Source organism: Canis aureus, chromosome 21 (assembly GCF_053574225.1).
Source record: "Canis aureus isolate CA01 chromosome 21, VMU_Caureus_v.1.0, whole genome shotgun sequence".
Taxonomy (NCBI): domain Eukaryota; kingdom Metazoa; phylum Chordata; class Mammalia; order Carnivora; family Canidae; genus Canis; species Canis aureus.
The window spans coordinates 2,686,555-2,709,289 of NC_135631.1; the positions used below are offsets into that span (position 1 = coordinate 2,686,555).

The 22,735-nt window shown below is 52.0% G+C and overlaps 1 protein-coding gene across 7 annotated transcripts; it reads left to right on the plus strand.

The window, feature by feature from the left end:
• Positions 1–4,927: 4,927 nt before the first annotated feature.
• On the plus strand, positions 4,928–20,040 carry SPINDOC (spindlin interactor and repressor of chromatin binding). Of its 7 annotated transcripts, XM_077862124.1 has the most exons (7): positions 4,956–5,268; positions 8,738–8,820; positions 8,950–9,067; positions 9,157–9,306; positions 9,437–9,574; positions 9,735–9,932; positions 15,618–16,420. In XM_077862124.1, the coding sequence occupies exons 1-7, from the start codon at positions 5,142–5,144 to the stop codon at positions 15,827–15,829; spliced, it is 1,026 nt and encodes a 341-aa protein (XP_077718250.1). In that variant the 5' UTR covers positions 4,956–5,141; the 3' UTR covers positions 15,830–16,420. The 7 variants fall into 7 exon arrangements, with proteins under 7 accessions (XP_077718248.1, XP_077718251.1, XP_077718252.1 ...); XM_077862122.1 differs by lacking the exon at positions 15,618–16,420 and adding an exon at positions 19,363–20,040 and having other exon boundaries at positions 4,928–5,268; positions 8,738–9,067; XM_077862125.1 differs by lacking the exon at positions 15,618–16,420 and adding an exon at positions 14,139–14,415 and having other exon boundaries at positions 4,940–5,268; positions 8,738–9,067.
• The last annotated feature ends 2,695 nt before the right edge of the window (positions 20,041–22,735 follow it).

The window sequence follows — 22,735 nt, forward strand, 5'->3', positions numbered from 1 at the left end:
TCTCTGCCTCTCTCTCTCTCTCTCTCTCTGTGACTATCATAAATAAATAAAAATTTAAAAAAAATTTTTTTAAATATTTTATTTATTCATGAGAGACGCACAGAGAGAGAAGCAGAGACACAGGCAGAGGGAAAAGCAGGCTCCATGCAGGAAGTCCAACATGGGACTCGATTCCCAGACTCCAGGATGCTCTGGGTAGAAGGCAGGCACTAAACCGCTGAGCCACCCAGGGATCCCCACTATTTTTTTTTTAAGATTTATTTATTTACTCAGTTATGATAGACATAGAGAAAGAGAGAGAGAGGCAGAGACACAGGTGGAAGGAGAAGCAGGTTCCATGCCAGGAGCCCGACGTGGGACTTGATCCTGGGACTCCAGGATCACGTCCTGGGCCAAAGGCAGGCGCTAAATCGCTGAGCCACACAGGGATCTCCCCCCACTATTTTTTTTTAAAGCAGGCTCCACAGAGTCCAATGCGGGGCTTGAACTCACCACCCTGAGATCACCGCCTGAGCTGAGATCAAGAGTCAGACACTTAACTGACTGAGCCACACAAGCACCCCTGTTGGCAATAGGATTACTGAGCCAAAGAGCATGGACAGATATTTATCATGACTTTAGCTGAAGATCACTACAAAATGCCAAGTAAGTTAAAGTGAAGCCACACATCCACCCTCTCACTCAGCCCTCAACAGCCCTCTCCACATTTAGAGCTTCATACAGCTTTATTTCCTGCAGCTTTTCACTCTCTGTCCGCGTGTCATCATTGGGGCCCTAGAATGCCACCAGTAGTAAAAGCTGTACCAAGAGGAAATGCTTCATCCCAACGTGGGCCTCCAGCCCAGGGGACATTATGGAGAGTGGCCCCGAGCAGCTGATTGCTGGAACAGGCAATCCATTCCCATCTCTCTCATCTCCAGGCTGTCCTTCCTGTTTTCGGAATCTCATACTCCAAAGCCAAATTCACAAAGTCAAAAGATGAGTTACAGATGTACTTGTCTAGGAAATACGTTCCCTGGGCAGCCCGGGTGGCTCAGCGGTTTAGCGCCGCCTTCAGCCCAGGGCGTGATCCTGGGGTCCCTGGGTTGAGTCCCATGTTGGGCTCCCTGCGAGGAGCCTGCTTCTCCCTCTGCCTGTGTCTCTGCCTCTCTCTCTCTCTCTCTGTGTGTGTGTCTCTCATGAATAAATAAAATCTTAAAAAAATAAAATAAAAGTCTATGTCAAAATGTCACCAAGTCTGGAAGAGAACTTTAACTTAACTATAAAATATAACGTGAAGAGATAAGAAACTGTCAGAATTTGGCTTTTTTAAAAAAAAAATATTTTATTTATTTATTCATGAGAGAACAGAGAAAGAGAGAGAGAGAGAGAGAGGCAGAGACACAGGCAGAGGGAGAAGCAGGCTCCATGCAGGGAGCCCGACCCGAAACTCGATCCTGGATCTCCAGGATCCCGCCCTGGGCTGAAGGCGGCACTAAACCACTGAGCCACCAGGGCTGCCCATAGACTTTTATTATATCATTTTTTCTCCAGTTCAAAGATTGCATTTTTAATTTGTTAAATTTTTTTTCAAAATTTTATTAAATTCTAGTTAGCATATAGTAGAATATTGATTTCACGGTAGAATTTAGTGATTCACCACTTACATACAACACCCAGTGCTCATCACAAGTGCTCTCTTAATGCCCTTCACCCATTTAGTCCCTCCACCCCACTTCCCTCCAACAACTCTCAGGTTGTTCTCTATTGTTAAGAGTCTTTTATGGTTTGCTTCTCTCTCTTTGTTTCTCCCTTCCCTATGTTCATCTGTTTTGTTTCTTAAATTCCACATATACACACACACACAAAAAAAAAAACAAATTAAATTCCACATATGAGTGAAATATGGTATTTGTCTTTGACTGATTTATTTTGTTTGGTATAATACCCTCTAGCTCCATCCACGTTGTTGCAAATAGCAAGATTTCATTCTTTTTGATGGCTGAGTAATATTCCATTGTGTGTGTGTGTGTGTGTATACACAACTTCTTCATCAGTCAACAGACATTTGGGCTCTTTCCATAATTTGGCTATTGTTTATAATGTTATAAACATTAGGGTGCATATGCCCCCTTCAAATCAGTATTTTTATATCCTTCAGGTAAATATCTAGTAGTGCAATTCCGGGATTGAGAGCAGTTCTTTATTTATTTATTTATTTTTTTTAGGTTTCCATACTGTTTTCCAGAGTGGCTGCACCATTTTATATTCCTACCAATAGTGCAAAAGGGTTCCCCTTTTACCAAATCCTCACCAACATCTGTTGTTTCCTATGTTGTTAATTTTAGCCATTCTGAGAGGTGTGAGGTGCTATTTCATCATGGTTTTGATTTGTATTTCCCTAATGATGAGTGATGTTGAGTGTCTTTTCATGTTTTGGATGGCCATCTGAATGTCTTCTTTGAAAAAATGTCTATTCGTGTATATCACTCTTCATATACACAAAAATGAAAATGTATGCTAAATAAATTGGCTAACATTGTCAAAACCCTCTGACCAAAGACCACCAGGAACACAGCTGCTGTAAAAGAAAGTTAGGTTTATTTAACTTGTTGCTATAAAGGTAAAGGTACCCGAGGGAAGCCCTCACGTGAGTCTCTAAATTCAGGCTTGCACTCCAAGGTTCTGTGGAGGGATTAAGGAAGTGAGGGACCAGTTCTGGATTGAACGCTGTCAAAAAGCAGGGACAACTTAGAAACTAGGTATCTTTAAAACGTTCATCTAGGATACAGGAAGATGCAAGCAGAGCTGGAGTGATCTATGGTAAAGGAGCAGCAATCGCTTAGAGTCATCTTTGTGGTCACCAAGTGGCCTTGCCTATGTCGCATTCTGAGCATGATTTATTTCTGCTGGTAACATCACCATATGTATATCAAAAGAGCGATCTTAAAAAAAAAAAAAAAGAGCGATCTTAAACTGTCTTGATATTCCTTTTTTTTTTTTGTCTTGATATTCCTAAAACTTCACAGTGATGTCCATTATAGAAAGCATGCCCATACTAAGGATGTTAAAATGTAGAGAAAACACTCATTTTAGATTTGATGAAAAGGATTCTTGCTGTTTTACCTTGGGCAAGTAATTTACCCTTTAAGCTTCAACTTCCTACTTTGTTAAATGGGAACAATACAGTCTACTACATAAGACTTATGAGGACAGAGGCACCAGGGTGGCTCAGTGGTTGAGTGTCTACCTTTGGCTCAGGTCATGATCCCAGAGTCCTGAGATCGGTCCCACATCAGGCTTCCCGGAGGGAGCCTGCTTCTCCTTCTGTCCATGTTCCTGCCTGTGTCTCTCATGAATAAATAAAATCTTGGAAAAAAAAAAAAAAAAAAAGGAAGAAAGGCTTGTGAGGACAAAGTGCCTTAGTATAGTATTGAGTGTATTACTCGGAGTCCAATGGGGGCAATAGGAATTACTCTAAGTAGGTAAAACAAAGAATTTAATGCAGGGAATTGGTGACACCAGTGACAGGGCTGAGTAGTCCAACAGGGGATAGAGAGGTAACCCAGAGATTAGCAATGACAGGACACTCCCATCACTTCTAAACTGGAGGAACAAATGGAGGAGATGGAATTAATGTAGCCTGGAAGTGAAGATCCTCCTCCAAAAGTTGGAACCATGGCAGCCTATCCAGTAAGAGCTAGAGCCACAGAGGAGCTTTATCTACAGCTGGAGACCTGCCCAAACCTGAGCAAGCGACAGAAAGAGAAGAAACACACTGGCTTTATCCTCCCTTCGATTTTCCAGTCTCCTGCCACTGGCTCCCAATGGCCTAACCCAGACCTGAAGGCCCCAGTCCTGGGAGCCTGGGGATCGGCCCCGCGCAGGGCAATGCAGAGGGGAGCAGGTCAACGAAGGGATCCCTGCAAAAGTTACTAGGTGATCATGAGGTAGAAATGACTTAAACCAGCTTGGTTAACACCTTTATTTGAAAAATCTTTAAAGTCCTGGATACTCTTGAAAGTAACAAAATTCTCCACTTAAAGACCTATGGTCGTCCTGATAATACCGGTTCGTATCTGCCCTCCAACCTCCAACCTACTCCACACGTTATTCTGAATTCCTACTGAGTCTGGTCGGACGCGGTGGCATTTTAAGACGGATTTCCAGCGTCAGACATTTTCCCCACCCAAATCTCAGGAGAGTTTCTACAGCAGAGATGCCCATTCTACGTCACAGAGAGAAGAGCTCACCCAGGTTGCACCGAGCGGGATTATGATGCAGCCGCGTGTCACGGCCACTGGACCCTGGTCTCGGGGCTCTCAAGGATTCGTGTGACCTTGAGGAGGCTCCACATTTCTAGACTCACGTTAAAAAACAAAAAAACAAAACAAACAAAAAAAAGGCAATCCAAACCCTCCGGCGCGGTGCGCGCGCCCACCCTCCACTTGGCTCTTCCACCGTCGCCCCCCTCGTCCGGGAGGCTCCACGGCGTTTTCGGAGAAAGGATGAGGTCGTCTAAGAAAACAGAGGGCGAGCCCAAGGTCACGGCGCCCGCGAGCCATCGGGGTCCCGTCCCCCGCCCGGGCCGCGGCCCTGCTCACCGCCCCGCCGCTGCTTTTCCCGCCTGGGCATCTCCCGGCGGGGGCAGGCTCGTTCGGGGAAGGCACCAGCGACCGCAGCGCCCCCGGGGCCCCGCGAGCGCTCTCGACGCGCGCCCAGGGGCCGGGGGCCGGGGGCCGGGGGCCGGGGGGCAGCCCGGGGAGGGGCCCCCAGCGCGGGGTCTCGGGCCTCTCCCGGCCGGCAGCGCCCCGCCGCCCCCGCCGCCCTGCGGGTCCCGGGGAGGTAACGGAGCCGCGTGCCCGGGGCGGGGCCACGTGCGATTGGCCGCGCGGGGTCGGGGGCGGGCCCGCGGCGGGCCGGCCGGGCGGGCGCCGACAATGAGCCTCCATAAAAGGGAGCGGCGGGGGCCTGGGGCCCCGGATTGAGCCCTCCCCGCCCGGGGTCCCGACGCGCTCGGTCTCGGGGAGGCCCGGTCGCGCCCTCGCAGGCCGGGCGGTGAGCGGCGGGCGGCGGGCGGCGGGGAGGGGGCTCCTGGCGGCGCGCCCGGCCTCCCGCGTCCGGTCACCGCGTCCCCCCCCGCCCCCCGCCTCGGCCGCATCATGGCCCTGAAGGCCGAGGGCGCCGCGCTCGACTGCTTCGAGGTGACGCTCAAATGCGAGGAAGGGGAGGACGAGGAAGAGGCCGTGGTGGTGGCCGTGATTCCACGGCCCGAGCCGATGCTCAGAGGTGAGGCTGGAGGGGACCCCACTTCCGCGTCACGGCGCGGCCCGCGCGCCCCCTCCCCCTCCGGCCTGGGACCCGGGCGCCCCCTCCCCCGCTCTGGCTCCGCCCCCTCCGGGGTCTGGAATCTGGGGCCTCCCCGAATTCCCCCTCCCCCGCCCCCGTCCGGGGTCTGGAGCCTTCGATCCACGCCCCGCGCGCTCCGGATCTTCCGGTGCCCGAGCGCCCCCTCGCCCGGGCCCCGCACCGGCGGCCGCGGCCTCCCGCCCCGCGGAGGCGGGGGCCGGGCTGCGGTCCAGGCCGAGGGGCAGCGAGGCCTCCAGGCCCGAGGCTGGGCGCGGCGGCCTGCTGTCCGGAGGGAGCTGGAGGATGCCGCCCGCCGAGGGGAGGATTTTCAGGGCCCTCTGCACGGAAAGCCTTCCTGTCCCCCAACCCCTCTTTGCATCTCCTGCCTAACACTTGAGTAAGCCACAGGTGTCAGATTCTAGCGCTTCGGGGGTGAATGGGATACAGCGCTTGCCAGGGGTACCCTCTGCCACGCAGGAAGGGGCTTGGCCTCAGGAGGGGATAGCAGGAACGGTCTGGGAACACTTGCTTTCCCCTCCCCCTTTACCAATTTCTTTAGTCTGCAGGATCTTGCAGACCATTAGAAAACAAAGGGCCGTCTAAACGGAAAACTTAATACTGGCGAAAATGCCAAAAAAAATCTTTTTCGTAGAAATGCGAACGTGTGTTTATTTTAAGATACCTCTTCCCATAAAGGGGATTGTACCCAAAAGAGAGAGCAAGGCCATTTATTTAATCCCCGCGGAACACGCTATCTCCGTGCACTGCCTCTCAGCCTTTTTGGAATCTGCAGGGTTTTAAAACAAGTCGAGGAAATGAAAGCTGCTGCCCTTGTCAGAGCTTTAGATCTAGCAGAGGTTCTTTTCCGTATTTGTGCTAGTATTTACTGAGTGCTGGATGCTAGGCTGCGTGAATTAATTGTTTCAACAACCCTTTAAGGGAGGCCCTATTCCCCACTGTTACGGTGGGGAAACAGAAGTCCGGAGAAGTTAATTCATTCAACAGGTTTTTATTAGTAGCACCTATTATAAACGAGGCAGTTTTAGGCTGGACATGCAAATGGTTATGAACAAAGATGTAACGTCTCATCTACATATACGTATAAATGAATGACCAAAGACAAACGTAATTCAGTGCATAGGGTGTCAGGTGCCGATAAGTGGTTCAGAGAACACCAGAGCAAAGGGAGGAGAAAATGGATTGGGAGGCGTTTTATTTGGAATATCAAGTAGTCAGAAAGGCTTCTTTTCCAATGTGAATTTTGAGCCCAGACTCCCAGGAAGGGAGAGAACGAACCTTTGTGGATGATTGGAGGGAAAGCATCTTAGGCAGAGAGAATAGCAAGTGTAAGTGTCCTGAAGCAGAAGCTTTTTGAAAGAGTTTAGAGGAGAAAAGGATGAATTCAAGGCTTTTGACCTGAGCACCCAGAAGGACAGGCCTCCCACATCCCAAGACCAGGCAACTAGGATGCAAGCGTATGAAGACAGAGAGTTAAGATTTGAATGGGGCGAGTTTGAGATGCCTGTGACACATCCAAGCTGTAAGGCCAGATAGGCATCAGACACATGCATTTCAGTGCCACTGGAGAGCGGCTGGTGGTATAGATACGGGAGTTGTCAGCCGCCAGGCAACGGGACAACACCCGTCAGAGGAAGGAGTTAGATAGGAGAGGTCTAAAAAACTGAACTGTGGAGCTCTCTCCAGTGACTGCAGGTTGGAGATTGAGTCAGTCCCTCATCAAAGATTTCTGAATGCCACTGCATGCCAGGCATTGTTTTTGATGCTGGAGGTCCAGGTGTGAACGATCCAAAGTCTTGCTGTCCTGGAGCTCACTGGGCAGTGGGGAGGCATGGTGCACAAGTAAAACACACGTTAGGTCTGATGGTGGTGTGGGCTGAGGAGCAGGACATGAGGGGTAAAGGGGAATGGGGTGTCCAGCTTTCTGCAGGAGGCAAGAGGGCTGTGGTAAAAAGATAGTTCTTCAGGCTATTCCTTGAAAGAGATGAGAGAGCTGCACAGGCACCTGAAAAGAGGTGAGGAGGACCCAGTACCAGCAACTGCAAGAGAGCCCCAGGGAAGAAAGGAATGAATCAACAGGAGGCAGTGCCTGGAAGCCAAGTAACAAAAACCTAGATGGAAGAAGTGACGAGCCAAATGATGAAATTTAAGAACTGACAGCCAGGTTTAGCTTTGGTGACCTTGACGGGAGTTGTTTCCGAGCAGTGGTGGGAAAGAAAGCCCAATGGCAGTCAAGAGGTCAAGGTTATTGTGCATGGTCACATGGGACATAGGAACAGCCCAGCCTCGGACCTGAATCTTCCGAGTCCTGGCCACTTCTCAGACCCGTTTCATATGCCACTTATCCATACGGTTCCCAGACGTCAGGGCCCCTCATATTTTACTTCATCCCATCTTCTCAGATGGGAAGGAGATGCGGTTACAAAAGAGCAAGGGGACTCTGCTGCAGAAGCATGGAGCTGCCAGGCTAATGGGGGTCCAAGGCTGCCTTTGTTGAACCGGAAAGAATTCCTGCCCTGCCAGAGCTTGTGGCCCATGTGCACAGGGAACAGATGCCAGGCAGACCCTTGGGAATGAGATCACCCCTGCAAATGCTCTGGGAGGTGGGAGAGGGATTGTGATGGGGTGTGGCAGCCTTCTGAAGGGTCCTTGCCAGGTGGAGAAACAGGCATGCCTGTTCTTTGCTGACTGCAGGCTCCCGGAGCATCTCCTAGGTGGCAGGCCCTGTGGGGGCAGTGAGACAATCAGATGTTCTCAAGAAAGTATGCAGCATGGCCTGGAAGTCAGAGGTGGATATAATCAACCGTCGGGGTGGGAGGTCCCAAAGGCTTCCCAGGAGTGACAATGTGAGCAAGGCCATAAAGGAAGTGTAGGAATTTGTCAGACCAATCAGAATGGTCTAGATGAATGTGCCAAAGCTGAAAACCTGCAAGAACACAGCCTGTTGGAAACCCTGTGGTCTGGAGCCAGATTGAAAGGAGATATACAGGGGATCCCTGGGTGGCTCAGTGGTTTGGCGCCTGCCTTTGTCCTGGGACGTGACCCTGGAGTCCCGGGATTGAGTCCCACATCGGGCTCCCTGCATGGAGCCTGCTTCTCCCTCTGCCTGTGTCTCTGCCTCTCTCTGTCTCTCTTTCATGAATAAATAAATAAAATCTTTAAAAAAAAAAAAAAAAGCAGATACACAGATAGTGGGATGCCGATGCACACAGGTTGCGTTTAGTATGGTTAGTGCCTTGCGGGCTGCAGGGGAGAGGAGAGAGAGAGACTTGGGGTAAGAATGTGCCTCCCTCCGCCCTCCAGCCCTCCACCAAGTTTGGGGAATCATGTAAGTATTCTAGGCCATGGGTACCTCTACTGGTAACATCCTCCTGCACGTCTCCCTCTGTAGTGGCCCAGCAGGAGAAGACCCCACCGCCTAGGCCCAACCTGCTGGAGGCAGGCAGCGATGGCTGTGAGGAGCCCAAGCAGCAGGTGTCTTGGGAGCAGGAGTTCCTTGTGGGAAACAGCCCCGGAGGCAGCGGGCGGGCACTGTGCATGGTGTGTGGGTCCGAAATCCGGTCCCCCTCTGCCGACACGGCGCGCATGCATATCCTGGAGCAGCATCCTCACACCCTGGACCTGAGCCCTTCAGAGAAAAGCAACATCCTGGAGGCCTGGAGTGAGGGAGTGGCCCTTTTGCAAGACATCAGAGCTGAGCAGCCTTCCTCGCCCACCTCAGGTAGTTGGAAGTGAGGGTCGGGTGGAGGATGAAGGGAAAAGTCGGACTCACAGAGCACTTGGAACTCACTGGGTGTTTGCCTTCTTCAGACTCAGGCCAGGATGTCGAAGCTGACCCGGACTCCGACCCAGACCCTGCCAAAATGCCAGCAGAGATCGTTGTTCTCCTCGACTCTGAGGACAACCCATCTCTCCCGAAAAGGAGCCGGCCCAGGGGACTCCGCCCCCTCGAGCTTCCTGGTCAGTTTTTGGGAAGCCCTTGCGGCTGAGCTGGGGAGAGGGGAGTGCGCATTCTGTGTTCTGTGTGGCGAGAGGCTACAGGGCCCAGGCGTGGCCCCTTTCAAAGGTACAAGGTCTTCTCATTCTGTAGCTGCCCCTGCCCCAGAGGCAGGAAATAGGAAGCCCCGTGGTCAGAGATGGAAGGAGCCCCCTGGAGAAGAACCGGTCAGAAAGAAAAGAGGCAGACCCATGACCAAAAACTTGGACCTGGACCCAGACCCTGACCCAGGTGAGGGAGAGGCCCATGACGGGCGTGGGCTCCAGGCGCAGTGCTCCAAGAGGAAAGTCACGCCAGGGCAGGGGGGCCGTCCAGGCCTCTGGACTCTGGCTTCAGTGGCCATAGGCAGCACAGCCTTACAGACTCTGTTCTATCCTGTCCTTCCTTCCAGACCCCCCATCACCTGACTCACCCATGGAGACTTTTGCTGCTCCTGCTGAGGTCCGTCACTTCACCGACGGCAGCTTCCCCCCGGGCTTCGTCCTCCAGCTCTTCTCTCACACACAGCTCAGGGCCTCAGACAGCAAGGACTCACCCAGAGAAGGGGTTGCTGCAGGAGGCCTTCCCCAGCCAGAAAGCCCCTCTCCAGGTGAGCTCCTGGGAGGGGACGACAAGGGTGGGTCGGAGAGAGCCAGGCTACATCCCTGGGGTCTGGCCTCCTCAAGGCTGCTCTGCAGCAGAGCCTGGGATACAGGTGGTTACTGCTCAGGGCCCCTGAGACGCGGGGCCGAGGGCGGGCAGACCAGAATGGTGGGGACTGGCCAGCAAGCTGAGCCGCTCTGTTAGCTCCTGGGGAGTGTCCTGGAGTTGGTTGTTAGGTTGGGCTAAGCCAGTACTCCCCAGAGCCTGACACCCATCAGCACACTTATGGCTGATTCCTCCTGGAACCTGAGGTGCCTAGCTCGCCCTGGTGGAGCCAGGGCCCGAGTGGGACTGGAACAGAACAGACCCCTGGTCAACTCAGCAGGCACCTCCGTAGAGAGCAGCTCAGTGACTTTTGAATGATAGCGTGAAGTGCTTGCATTTGTATCATGTTCAACCAATTTCAAGAAACTTTTCTATGTAGTTCATCTGGCCCTTAGAAAAGTCTGTTTTCCGCGTGGGAAGGTGGAGTCTCAGCTGGTTCTTCCCTCCCTTGATCCTTGTATTCGTTTTCTGTGGCTTCTATGACAAACTACCACAAATCTTAGTGGCTTACAAGAATACACTTTATTACTTTTCAGTTCTGGAAGTCAGAGGTCTAGAATGGGTTTCATCCATCTAAAATCGGCAGGGTCCTATTCTTTTCTAGAGGCTCCAGCAGGGGGTCGCTGGGGGGTAATCCATTTTCTTGTCCTGCCCAGCTTCTTAGAAGCGAGCATTCCTTGGCTATGGTCTCCTTCCGTCTTCAAAGCCAGCAGTGGCCAGTAGAGTCTTTCTGAGGATGTCGTCTTTGTTCTGACTTGTCTGCCTCCCTCTTCCCCCCCTGGGACCCCTGTCATCCTGTGGAGCCCACCCAGATCATCCAGGACAATCTATTTTGAAGTCAGCTGGTTAGCAACATTAATTCCATCTACTGCCTCAGTTCTCCCTTGCCACGTAAGATAGCATAGTCAGAGATCCTGGGGATTAGGGAGTGGGATATCTTTGAGCAACACAGTCATATAGCCAGGCAGTGGCTGGATTCAGATTAGACCAGAACATGCCTTGGGAGGGCAGAGGCTGAGCCTCATTCCTCTTCATCTCTCCATGCCAGGCGCCTCGGGCTCAGGAAATGGCTTTTTTTTTTTTTTTAAGATTTTATTTATTCATGAGAGACACAGAGAGAGAGAGGCAGAGACACAGGCAGAGGGAGAAGCAGGCTCCATGCAGTCCCGATGTGGGACTCGATCCCGATCCTGGGTCTCCAGGATCAGGCCCTGGGCTGAAGGCGGCGCTAAACCGCTGAGCCACCCGTGCTGCCCAGGAAATGGCTCTTGAAGGAGTGACCAGGTGACACACAGAGCACTTTGTCGTGGCCTGCCTGAAATAGTGCATTCGGAGTTAGAGCCCAGGGAAAGCTAGCACGGGAGGTACCAGGGGCTCCCCAGAGCAGGGGTCTCAAAAAGGAGGTGGACTTTTTGTACAAAGAAAAAGCAAAAAAAAAAAAAAGAAAGGAAGAAAAAGCAAATATGCCCCTTCTCTTGCCCACCCCACCTCACTCAACAGTGGTGAGCACTGTTAATAGTTGGTTTTGTGTCTTGAGACCTCTCACGAAGCTCAGCGTGTGCCTGTATGTGTGTACACGCACTTTTCACTGAATTCTATTTTACCAAGATAGGCTCTGTTTTTTCTCATCTTGAGGCAGGCGTCAGCTCTTCACGTAGATCACGGTCTTAACTGTCTCAAGTTTCAGCTTGAGCCACATTCCAGTCCTGCCTCCCCGAGACTGTGTGCTCTGCTTGGACTTGAGCGTTCCCTGAGCTTCCTCGTTCTCTTCGGTGGATCACTGCTTTAAATGGCTCACTGCTTCCACTGTTTAATGGGTCTTCTGGTTTCATTCTCGAAAGGGAGCCTTCATTTTGAAACCTGGGATACCCTGTGCCCCAATTCACCTGTCTGGAGTGGTGAGTAGCTGAGAAGGGAGTCCCTGAGACCTCACATTCCTTTGGGGTACGTGGGCAAAGTCTGAGGCCTTGGGATACATGAATATAATTGACATGAGAGGGTTTTTCTCAGCAGGTGGCAGAATCTAGGGAGGTTGGAGGTGGCGGGAACACACAGTGGACGCTGTGTAAGTGTTCCTGCCTGTAGCCAGGCTGGGCCCTCAGGGGAGCACTATGGAAAATAACATGAGTGAGGACAGAGTTTCTCTGTCCCCAAGAAATTTACTGTCTGTTTGAAGGTACAGGTTGGAGGAGTGACGCAGCCACTGTAGTTCTGTGCGGAGCAAAGGCTTCCAGAGCGGTGGCCACAGACTGTTTGGGGATCCCAAAGCTTGGGCAGATTTCTCAAAACCCTGTGAGGCTTCAACCAGAATATCTTCATGTTGAGTTGCTTTTTGTATTGAAGTTCTTAAAAGATTTTGAGTAAAGATTCTAATTCTATCAGTTTAAAAAGGTTTAAAAGTCAAGGATTTAGAAATTGGTGAGGTCACTACGGTGAGGTCAGCTGAGCTGATGGATCACAGTGTGAAGCAGAGGAGACTTTCTGGAGCTTTCCAAAGGGCTTTGCAGGAAGAGGGAGGGGAAGTGTCCAAGCCAGAGAGAAGGGAAGCCTTGAGGACCCCACTCACAAATTGTAAGGAAAATCCTCTTTGTCTTGCTAGTATTTGATTTGAGTAAGATCTAGAGACCTGGCTTTTAAGATACCTCGGCCAGGTCCAGTATGTTTCCAGGCTGGACCAAGGAAAAGGTGTGGTGTGTGTGTGTGTGTGTGTGCGCGCGCGCACGTGTATGCATGCGGGCACCTGTGCACATGAGTGTGAGCATGTGTGAATTTCACAAGGGACAGGGTCTTTGTTCTATTCGCTGCTATATCCTCGGTACTTGGTATCATACCTGGCACAAAGAAAGCTCTCAGTAAAGATTTATTGAAATAGTGGGTAGTGGCTGCCTTCACCGTCATTTGGTGGTAACATTTTCAGAGTCCCCGAGCAGAAACAAGCCTTAATGAGAAACAGGAGAAAAGGACTCAGGCCTACCCTCTGGAGAAGGTGTGTTCGTGGACACACACATGCACAAATGTAGAGGAGAGAGGAACAGAGCTGGGGAAGCAGAGGGGTTTGGGCTTCCCAGGAGGGAGGAGGGCCAGCCCTGGGTTTGGAGTGCAGATGGGGCTCAGCTTGTCCCTGGGCTGATAGGTTCTTCTGGCTTGCTCTTTCATGGCCCTGGGCTTTGATCATGCATGCTTTCTGGAAGGGCATCACAAGTCAGGCCTCACTCTCCTGAGGCTCCCCTCCACACCCACCCTCACCTCTGCCCTCTATGCTACCAGAAGGAACTGGTACTTAATCCTGTTGCTTTGAGAAGTCCTGAAGTTCATGAGCTCTTACCATGTGCCAAACTCTTAACATCTTTGTGTAATCTGTCTCCTTAAATTCCCACAACCACCATACACAGTATTTGGGGAAGAGGACACAGCCTTGGGGAGGCAAGGCACTCTCAGGGCCCCTCACCTAGTAAGCGACAGCATGTGTGCATTTCCACCTGTGTCCTTCTCCTCTGCAGCATCCAAGCCACATCCTCTGCCTTCTCATTGCTGCTGGAGCTAAACCCCGCTAGCAAAGCTTGGCCCCCTGGGCCTCTCACTAGACCCCAGCTGTCTGCCTTGCTAGCCACCATTTCCTCTGTCCTCTGCTCTCTGTCCACCGTTCGGTTTTCCCTCTCCTGTAGATTGCATCCGGCAGCCGATGCAAGCTGAGATTTCCCCCTTGCCTCCTCATCCCTCGCTAGCCACTGTCCCATTTGTCGCCAAACTTTTTCAGCAAGGCTGGGGACTATTTTCTGCACTAACCAACCCTCGTCTCTCTGGGAGCCGCTTCAGCCCTGTTCCCATCTTCCAGCCTCATGCTGACGTGGCTTTTCCAGCAAGGTCACCATTGACTTGTCTAAAATGAGAATCCAGTGGTCGATTCTCAGTCCATGCCCTTCCCGATGTGACAAAACAGTGACCCCAGCCCTCGGCCTTTCCCAGAGCCACTTGCCATCTGTGGGCTTCCCAGGCAACCTTCTGGGTTTTCCTCTAGCCTCACTGGCTGTTCCACTTCTGCTCTTTCACACATGGCTCCCTGAGTCGGATCTGCTGATTATCTTTCCTCCTTTTTTTTGAATGTAAGCTGTTTCAGGTCAGGATATGTGTCTGTTTCGTTTCCTGTGATGCACCCGGCAGACGATCCATGTGCTGCCCGCGTGTCTGGTGCGTGAGTGGTTAAGTGAGTGACCGGATACCAGATACCTCAACCAGCAGGGCCTTCCTCACTCCCAGAGCGATCCACCCCAAGTTCACCTGCTCCCAGCTCCCAGCCGGATCTGCTGATTCCAGCCTCTCTTCCAGATGCCCATGTGACCGGTCTGTGATTGTAAGATCTGTCACACTGAACCCCCCGCCCCCCACCCCCAGTCACCTTCCTCTTCCCAGCCTCCTCTCCCCTCTTGCATTCTACACTTTGCTCAGGCTCAATCCTGGCGTCATCCTCTTCTGTTTCTCAGACTCCACATGAACCTCCCGCGTATCCTGTTAGCCCCACCTCCAAAATCCATTCAGAATTCATCTTCCTGTCTCACCCCTCCTCCCCACCCCCCCACTCGCTGAGGCTGCCCTGGTCCCAGCCATCTCTTGCCTGGTTCCTTTAACAGTCCTCTCCGTGGGCTCCTGGCCTCTGGTCTTTGCCCGCTATGGTCTCCTCTCCTACGGTACAGGGTCCCCAGTGCAAACCAAGTTGGGCGCTGTCACTGCTATCCCTGTTACACTCCAGAAAAGAAGCTAGAGTTCTCCTGGTGACTAGTGATGTTCTCCCCAGGATCCCACTTCTACCCTATCCCACCCACTGCATAGGTACTGGCCTGCTGTGAAAGATCTTTCCCAAAACAGACATCAGGACAGTTGCAGTCACCATGTCTGGTTCTGATTTCCATGTAAAATACTTTTGTGCATTCCCATGTGATAGGGGATGCTTTCATGGCTGCACAGTCACTGTGGGGGTCTGCTCTCCCCTCCTTGGGGTCCTGGCTTTGCTTATTTGGAGCAGCTCCTCCCCAGTTATGGTAAACGTCCGATCTCCCCATGTGGTGGGTCCCGATGGGAGGTGAAGGGCCTGGTGGGGCTCGCAGAGCAGAGCTGGGACTCTAACCCAGGACTGGCCATCAGGTTTTCCCTCCTTTCCCTCTGTATCCATTTGTGAGCCCCGTAGTGGGCAGAGCCATCTTCTCTTTGGGGTGTTCCCCACCCCCACCACCTCTGCCCACAGAGGCTGGGGCGCCCAGTGAGTTTTAGATGAAGTGGAGTGAGCTGAAGTTACATAAGAGGTGAGCATACAGCAGTGAGCATGTGTGTACCAAAACACATGGGGGAGGAAGCCAACAGGGTGTGCCCGACTTCTACCTAAGAAGCAAGGATCTCATCTTTTGGTTTGTTGGGGTCCTTGGATGAGCCAAGAGTGGAGCTTTCCTCTGTTCCTTGGGCTCCCCCTCATACCAGGCCCTGGACTGTGGAAAGGAAGAGCTAGAAATGGTAATGCAGAAGCCTTCAGGGGCCATTCTCGGGATGGGGGTCCAAAGGGCCCTGACTTTTGCTCTCTGCTCCCATCGCTGCCCAGCTCCCCCTCCGGGGCTTCGCGGGACGCTGGATCTCCAGGTTATCCGCGTACGGATGGAGGAGCCCCCAGCAGTCAGCCTCCTGCAAGATTGGTCCAAGCACCCCCAGGGCACCAAGAGTGTGGGAGGAGGTGACCCCCCCAACTGGCCTGTGGTTCTGTCAGAGTCCAGCACCACCATGGGGGGGCAGCCAGAGGCAGGGAGTGGCATGTAGGTTCTCGCTTTCCTGGGGAGGGAGGGAGGGAGGAGGCAAGGTCCCCCTTTGGCTTATCACTCAGAGCTGCCCAGCTTGGCCACCTGATGGAGAGAGTAAAACCAGGTGCCAAGGCAGGATGGAGGAGAGGATGGGGGGCAGCATCCGTTGTTACTTGGGGGCACTGGAAGATGTTGACCCCTGGCAAGGCACAAGACCAGGCCCTGGGAAGGGCAAGGCTGGCCTCAGGGCTGTCGTATGGTAGGGCATTGGGCCTGTGGAGAACACCTACCCCAATCCTTTTGCTGACCCAGACCTCTCCGTCCCCCTTCCTTCCCCCCTCTTAGCCCCCACCATTCTCCCTTGGCACAGTGCCTTACATAAGAGGTGGTCACGATGGGGTTTGAACTGAGTCCCACTACCTCGGGGGACGCCTCTCCTCCCCCACCTGTTCAGGCTTCTAAACCAGGAGGCCTCCATTACCTCTTCCCGCTCCATCCCTGCAGGAGGCCCAAGCAGACCACCTGGGGGCTTTGTTCACTCCCTCCTTTTCACTTACTTTCCTGTTGTATATATCTCCTTTGTTGACAATAAATTATTTTTTTTTATTAAGAGTTCTGTCTGGGTCATCATTGGGGGAAGGGGTTTGCTAACAGGATCTCCAGGCTCCTGGAGTGACCTTGAGGGGCAGGAGGGCTGGAAATTTGTCCTGGGTGGGAGGGCAGAGCAGGGCCAGGGTAGGGCCTCATTGGCTCCATGGAGGTGTGGAGCTGACTGGGCGTGAGTCACAGAGAGACCCTGCACCCCTTCTCCCAGCCCTTGAAATGGGGTCAGAAACATTCTTTGGGATGCCTGGGTGGCTCAGCGGTTGAGCATCTGCCTTCAGCTCAGGTCATGATCCTGGAGTCCCAGGATCAAGTCCCATCCCGCATCAGGCTCCCTGCAGGGAACCTGCTTCTCCCTCTGCCTCTCTGTCTCATGAATAAATCAATCCAAGGAAGGGAGGGAGGGAGGGAAAAGAAAACACCTCCTCTTTAATGTTTTGTACCTTCTGACTCACCTAGTGAACCTTGTCCCAGAGAGCCCACGGTGGGGGACAGGGGCTAATTACACCCTACTTGTTGACCTTCTAAAGTGAAATGGTTGAGGCAGGCGTGTGGTGCCTTACTCTAGCCCACCCTCTCCCTGGCTTGATTAAAAACTCCCTCCTTTGCCTGGTTTCCCCATTCCCTGGACCAAGAGATGGCCCACTCTGGGTTTCTTCACCAGATTCCTTACCCTCCTAAACCAACATCACAGGCCAAATCTATGTGGAATCTTGTTTCTCTCCCATTGGTGATATGGGCATAGAAGAGGGACACGGGGAGCTCCCTGCCAGACCCCAAACCCCACTGTCATATTTAGAATCCAGAGGCAAGTGGAGCATCAGGACAGTCCACCCCCTGCACCAGGACTGCTTTCCTGCTCCTGATAAATACTGCGTATCAGGGCAGAGGTGAGGCCTTGATAGCACTCTGAAGGAAGAGTTCACCTACGACACTGAGCTAGCTGGGTTTTGAGACTAACCGGAAAGCTAGTCTTGAGATCAGGAGGGATCTAGGTATGAGCATACTGCAAGCATGCTGGGTGCTGCTCTGAGCTGGTGTCACCCAGATGTGGGCCAGGGGTGGGTAGTCTCTGTGTGGTGGCTTCCCGGGATGTGGTCCTTTCTCCCTAACAAGCTTGGGAGAAGGAGGGCAAAGCTGTAGGGCCCTTGTCACAGGGGATAAGAAGGCACAGATATGGTTCAGAACACTTTGTGTCTCGGGTGGCTTCACCAGTGCGTGACAGGTGGGCCACAGACCTCCACTGCATCTCCACCACTGTTTCTGCAAACTGGTAAAACTTCTCTCCCACTTAACAGGCAGGAAGGAATAAGGCTGAAAATCAGGCTTTGAAACGTGAATGTGAGTTACTGTAGGTGAGGTCTTTCTGTCCTTCACACAATCACGACTGTTTACATTTATGCCAGCATGCTTTTCAGTTGATGTGGCTGTGTTGCTGGGTGTTTAGTTGAGAAAATGTCTGAAGCTCACCGTAAAATTGAGACATTCAGTGCACCTTCACTGCTGTTGACGTGATTGATGGCTGGCTCACTAGACTGTGAGCTCCTTTTGGGCAAGGACTAGGCTGCCCTGACTTTGTTTCCCTAGGGTCCTGCTTGGGCCCAGCACATAGTAGGTGCTCAGTTGTCAAGCGCTCTCTTGATGTGTCTTCCCATGCAACATTTTCCAGGGCAAGCTGGTCTCTAGTGTGTGCGGCTCCCTTCACGGGGTGGCAGCCACAGTGGCTGCAGGTGGCACAGTGGTTCCGTGACTTCATCCTCACATTTCTGGTTGGCAGGAGTCCGTCCGCCCAGCCTTGGCCAGGACCCTAGGGACTGTATGAGTGCGTGTGGCTGGAGCTCCCAGTGGGCACCTCTGGGCTTCCAGGGAGAGATGAAGAGCAGAGCCGAGGACATGATTCCACCTGAAGTACAGAAGTTTCCTAACATTGGTGACTCAGAGCTTGGTGGCTCTGGTGGGGGAGTCCCTCTTCCACCCCTGTCTCTGACAACTCCAGACCAGATGCTGCTGCAACCGTTTACCCAAACGCCAAGGAAGGCTCACACACTAGCAGTGACCCGGGGCTGGTGGTGGCAGCTTTCTCCAGATGGGATGCCGAGGCCCAATCACAATGCTGAGTGAAGGGGTGGGAGAAGAGGGTGCACTGCCCCCAACTCTTTTTTTTTTTAAATAACTTAAGCCAAAGTATTTTTTTTTTAAGATTTTGTTTATTTTTTCATGACAGACACAGAGAGAGTCAGAGAGAGAGAGAGAGAGAGAGAGAGGCAGAGACACAGGCAGAGGGAGAAGCAGGCTCCATGCGGGGAGCCTGATCTGGGACTCGATTCCAGGTCTCCAGGATCACGCCGCGGTCTGCAGGCGGCACTAAACCACTTGGCCATGGGGGGTGCCCACCCCCAACTCTTGATACCCTGGCCTCTAATTCCCTTTGCTTTCCAAAATGGGCCATCCCTTGCTGTTCCCAGTTGCCGTCCTCAGGGTCCAGGTAGGGGAGAGCTTTCTGGATACCAGTAACAGCTGTGTAGTTAAAGCTGGTCTAGGACAAAGGAAGAAACAGCCCCTTCCCTCCTCAAAGAGAAACTGGTGTGTGTAAGTGTGTGGTTGGGAAGAGAAGACACTGGCTGGGCCCCATGTGACACCCCAGCTACGTCGCTGGTCTGGTCCAGACTAGGCTGCTCCTACAATCTGACCCCGCCCCGCCTCTCTCACACACAGCTGTGTAGTTCTGTGGTTCAAATGAGACTGTAAAGTCCTCATACCCCCAAGGGGTGGTAGAAGGATGGGGAGCTGGAGTGGGAGAGCATCTCCGATGGGACAGCAGCCTCTCAGTGTCACCCCACCGGCTCTGTTGGGAAAGAGGCACCATCTCACCTCCCCATGGGCAGCACGGGCAGGGAGGGGCTGCTGCTTTGTAGGCATAGCAACAGGTAAGGTGTGTCTGTTTTCCAGCCCTCCCAGGACCAGATATTGGCCCAGAGCCTTCACACCAGATCCTGTCAGTCCCTCTCCCCTCTAGAGGGAACAGCCTCATTCCACCCAAAGGACACACCAGCCTTCAGAGGAGGAAGCAGTGCAGGACTTCTGGTCTAACAGCAATCTCAGTGCCTCGGATTTCCTCAGACCCCACTCTCTGGGTGGCCTGAGGAAGCAGGAGCAGCAAGGGAGCCAGGGGCCAGGGCAATTACTCTTCAGGGCTCAGATTCCACAGACATGAATGAAGGCCCCCGGCGGACAGGCAGAAACTACAGAGTGCAGGCAGGACACCCGCTGTGTCCCCACTGTGGGTCACCCCACATTGTGCCCATTATACAGGTGAGGGATCAGCCACAGCAAGACGAACAAGGTGACTTGCCTGCCACTCCAGAGCTGGTGAGGGAGCAGAGCCAGCCTGAGCCTGGATCTGTCTGACCCCAGAGCTCTTGTCTCCCACACTGCATGGCCTGTTTCTGCTTCAGGACTGATACCTCTTCCCTTGAGAGCCTGGGAACTTGTGGTAGGTTCAGGGTGTGAGGCAGAAATGGAGTCAGGTGGGAGTGGGGAAGGTCTTCAACTATGACAAATGCTCAGCACCTCCTTTGCTCCCCTCAGATGATGATTCCCTGTGACCTCACCATGCCAATTTCCAGAGCAAGGAAAGGGTTAAGGTATGGGCAGGGAAAAGTAGGGGACCCCTGAGTAAGCTCTGACACTAGTCCTGGCAGGCAAAAGCGCATAGCCAGAGTGAACAAGAGATAAGGGAACAGACCAGACCACCTGGCCCAGGATGTTAGGGAGTATTTTTCTTTGGTGGCTACAATGTAATCACAGAAAAATGACCAGACCTCAAAAAAATACATCATTAAGGGTGTTATCTATAGTCCTTGCTCAAACCAAGATGGCACAAGAATCTCAAGGCCTGGTACAACAATGTCCATGTGAGCTTGGACTGCTCTAGGGAGAGGGCATGGGGAGCTACTCCTAACCCAGAACCTGCCCTTCCCCCACACCCCTCCCGGCCTAAAGTGAGTCCTCTTGCCCATGGCACCCACATCTTCCTGGGTGAGCAGTTTGCCTCTGAGACACTCACCCACAGTGTCACCAAAGTCACAACGGGGGTTGAGACAACTGCACATGTACAGTGGTTCAAAGCTGAGGCTCAAGAGACCCTGCAGCCCCGACCCAGGCTGTGAGCTGGGTGAGAGGCACGTGCCACAGTTCCAGGTGCTCGGGACACAGACGTGAACAAGAGAACCAAGGGCCATTCTGGGCAAGATGGACAGCAAATGAGGAGGTTCTCCATATATGCAGCCAGGATGAGCACCTGGGAGAAAAATAGGGTGTGACAGAGGAAGACATGGACATGGCCAACAAGCACATGAGAAAATGTTCCGCATCCCTTGCCATCAGGGAAATACAAATCCAAACCACAATGAGATACCACCTCACACCAGTGAGAATGGGGAAAATTAACAAGGCAGGAAACCACAAATGTGGGAGAGGATGTGGAGAAAGGGGAACCCTCTTGCACCGTTAGTGGGAATGTGAACTGGTGCAGCCACTCTGGAAAACTGTGTGGAGGTTCCTCAAAGAGTTAAAAATAGACCTGCCCTATGAGCCAGCAATTGCACTGCTGGGGATTTACCCCAAAGATTCAGATGCAATGAAACGCTGGGACACCTGCACCCCAATGTTTCTAGCAGCAATGTCCGCAATAGCCAAACTGTGGAAGGAGCCTCGGTGTCCACCGAAAGATGAATGGATCAAGAAGATGTGGTTTATGTATACAATGGAATATTCCTCAGCCATTAGAAATGACAAATAACCAGCATTTGCTTCGAGGTGGATGGACCTGGAGGGTATTATGCTGAGTGAAATGAGTCAATCAGAGAAGGACAAACATTATATGTTCTCATTCATTTGGGGAATATAAATAATAGTGAAAGGGAATAAAGGGAAGGGAGAAGAAGTGTGTGGGAAATATCAGAAAGGGAGACAGAACGTAAAGACTCCGACTCTGGGAAACGAACTAGGGGTGGTGGAAGGGGAGGAGGGGGGGTGGGGGTGAATGGGTGATGGGCACTGAGGGGGGCACTTGATGGGATGAGCACTGGGTGTTATTCTGTATGTTGGGAAATTGAACACCAATAAAAAATAAATTTATTTAAAAAAAAATAGGGTGTGAGAGGGGGCATTATTTTTTCTTATTTCTTTTTTGATCATAGACGTTTTCCTTCTTTTTTTTTTTTTTTAAGATTTTATTTATTCATGAGAGACAGAGACACAGAGACACAGAGACACAGGCAGAGGGAGAAGCAGGCTTCCTGCAGGGAGCCTGATGTGGGACTTGAACCCAGGATCATGACTTGAGCCAAAGGCAGATGCTCAACCACTGAGCCACCAGGCACCCAATCATAGACATTTTCAAACACACTCAAAAGAAGAAAGAGAAAATGACATAATGAATCCTGATGTATCTATGACCCAGCTTCAACAAATATGGCCAATTTGGATTTATCTTGGTCTCCCCACACTATCCTCCCTTCTGGATTATTTTATTTGTTCTTTAAGATTGTATTTTTCTTTAATTTTTTTTTAAGTAGGATCCATACCCAGCATGGAGCCCAACTTGGGGCTTGAACTCATGACTCTGAGATCAAGAGTCAGATATTCAATCATCTGAGCCACCCAGGCGCTCCTCCCCCCCTTTTCTGGATTATTTTAAAGCAAATCTCAGACATGGTATCATTTCATCTGTAAATGGGTTTGTTTGTATCTCTCTAAGAGACAGTCTTCAATGAAACACATCAATATCACACTTTAAAAATTAATAATCCCAGGGCACCTGGGTGGCTCAGTTGGTTAAGCATTTGCCTTTGGCTCAGGTCATAATCCCGGAGTCCTGAGGTTGAGCCCTGAGTCAGGCTGGGCTCCCTGCTCAGTGAGGAGCCTGCTTCTCCCTCTCCCTCTGCCGTTCCCCCTGCTTGTGCTCGCTCGCTCTCTCTCTCTCTCTGTCAAATGAATAAATAAAATCTTTAAAAATTAATAATCCCTTATGGCACCTGCCTGGCTGAGTCAGGAGAACATGGGTCATGAGTTCAAGCCCCATGTTGGGCATGGAGCCTACTTTTTAAAAAATTGGGGTGCCTGGGTGGCTCAGTCCATTGAGCATCCAACTCTTGATTTTGGCTCAGGTCATGATCTCAGGGTCATGGTGTTGAGCCCCAGTCAGGCTCTATGCTCAGCAGAGAGTCTGCTGGAGATTCTCTCTCTCCCTCTCCCTCTGCACCCACCCCCCAGCTCTGTCTCTCTCTTTCTCTCTCTCAAATAAATGAATAAAAAAATT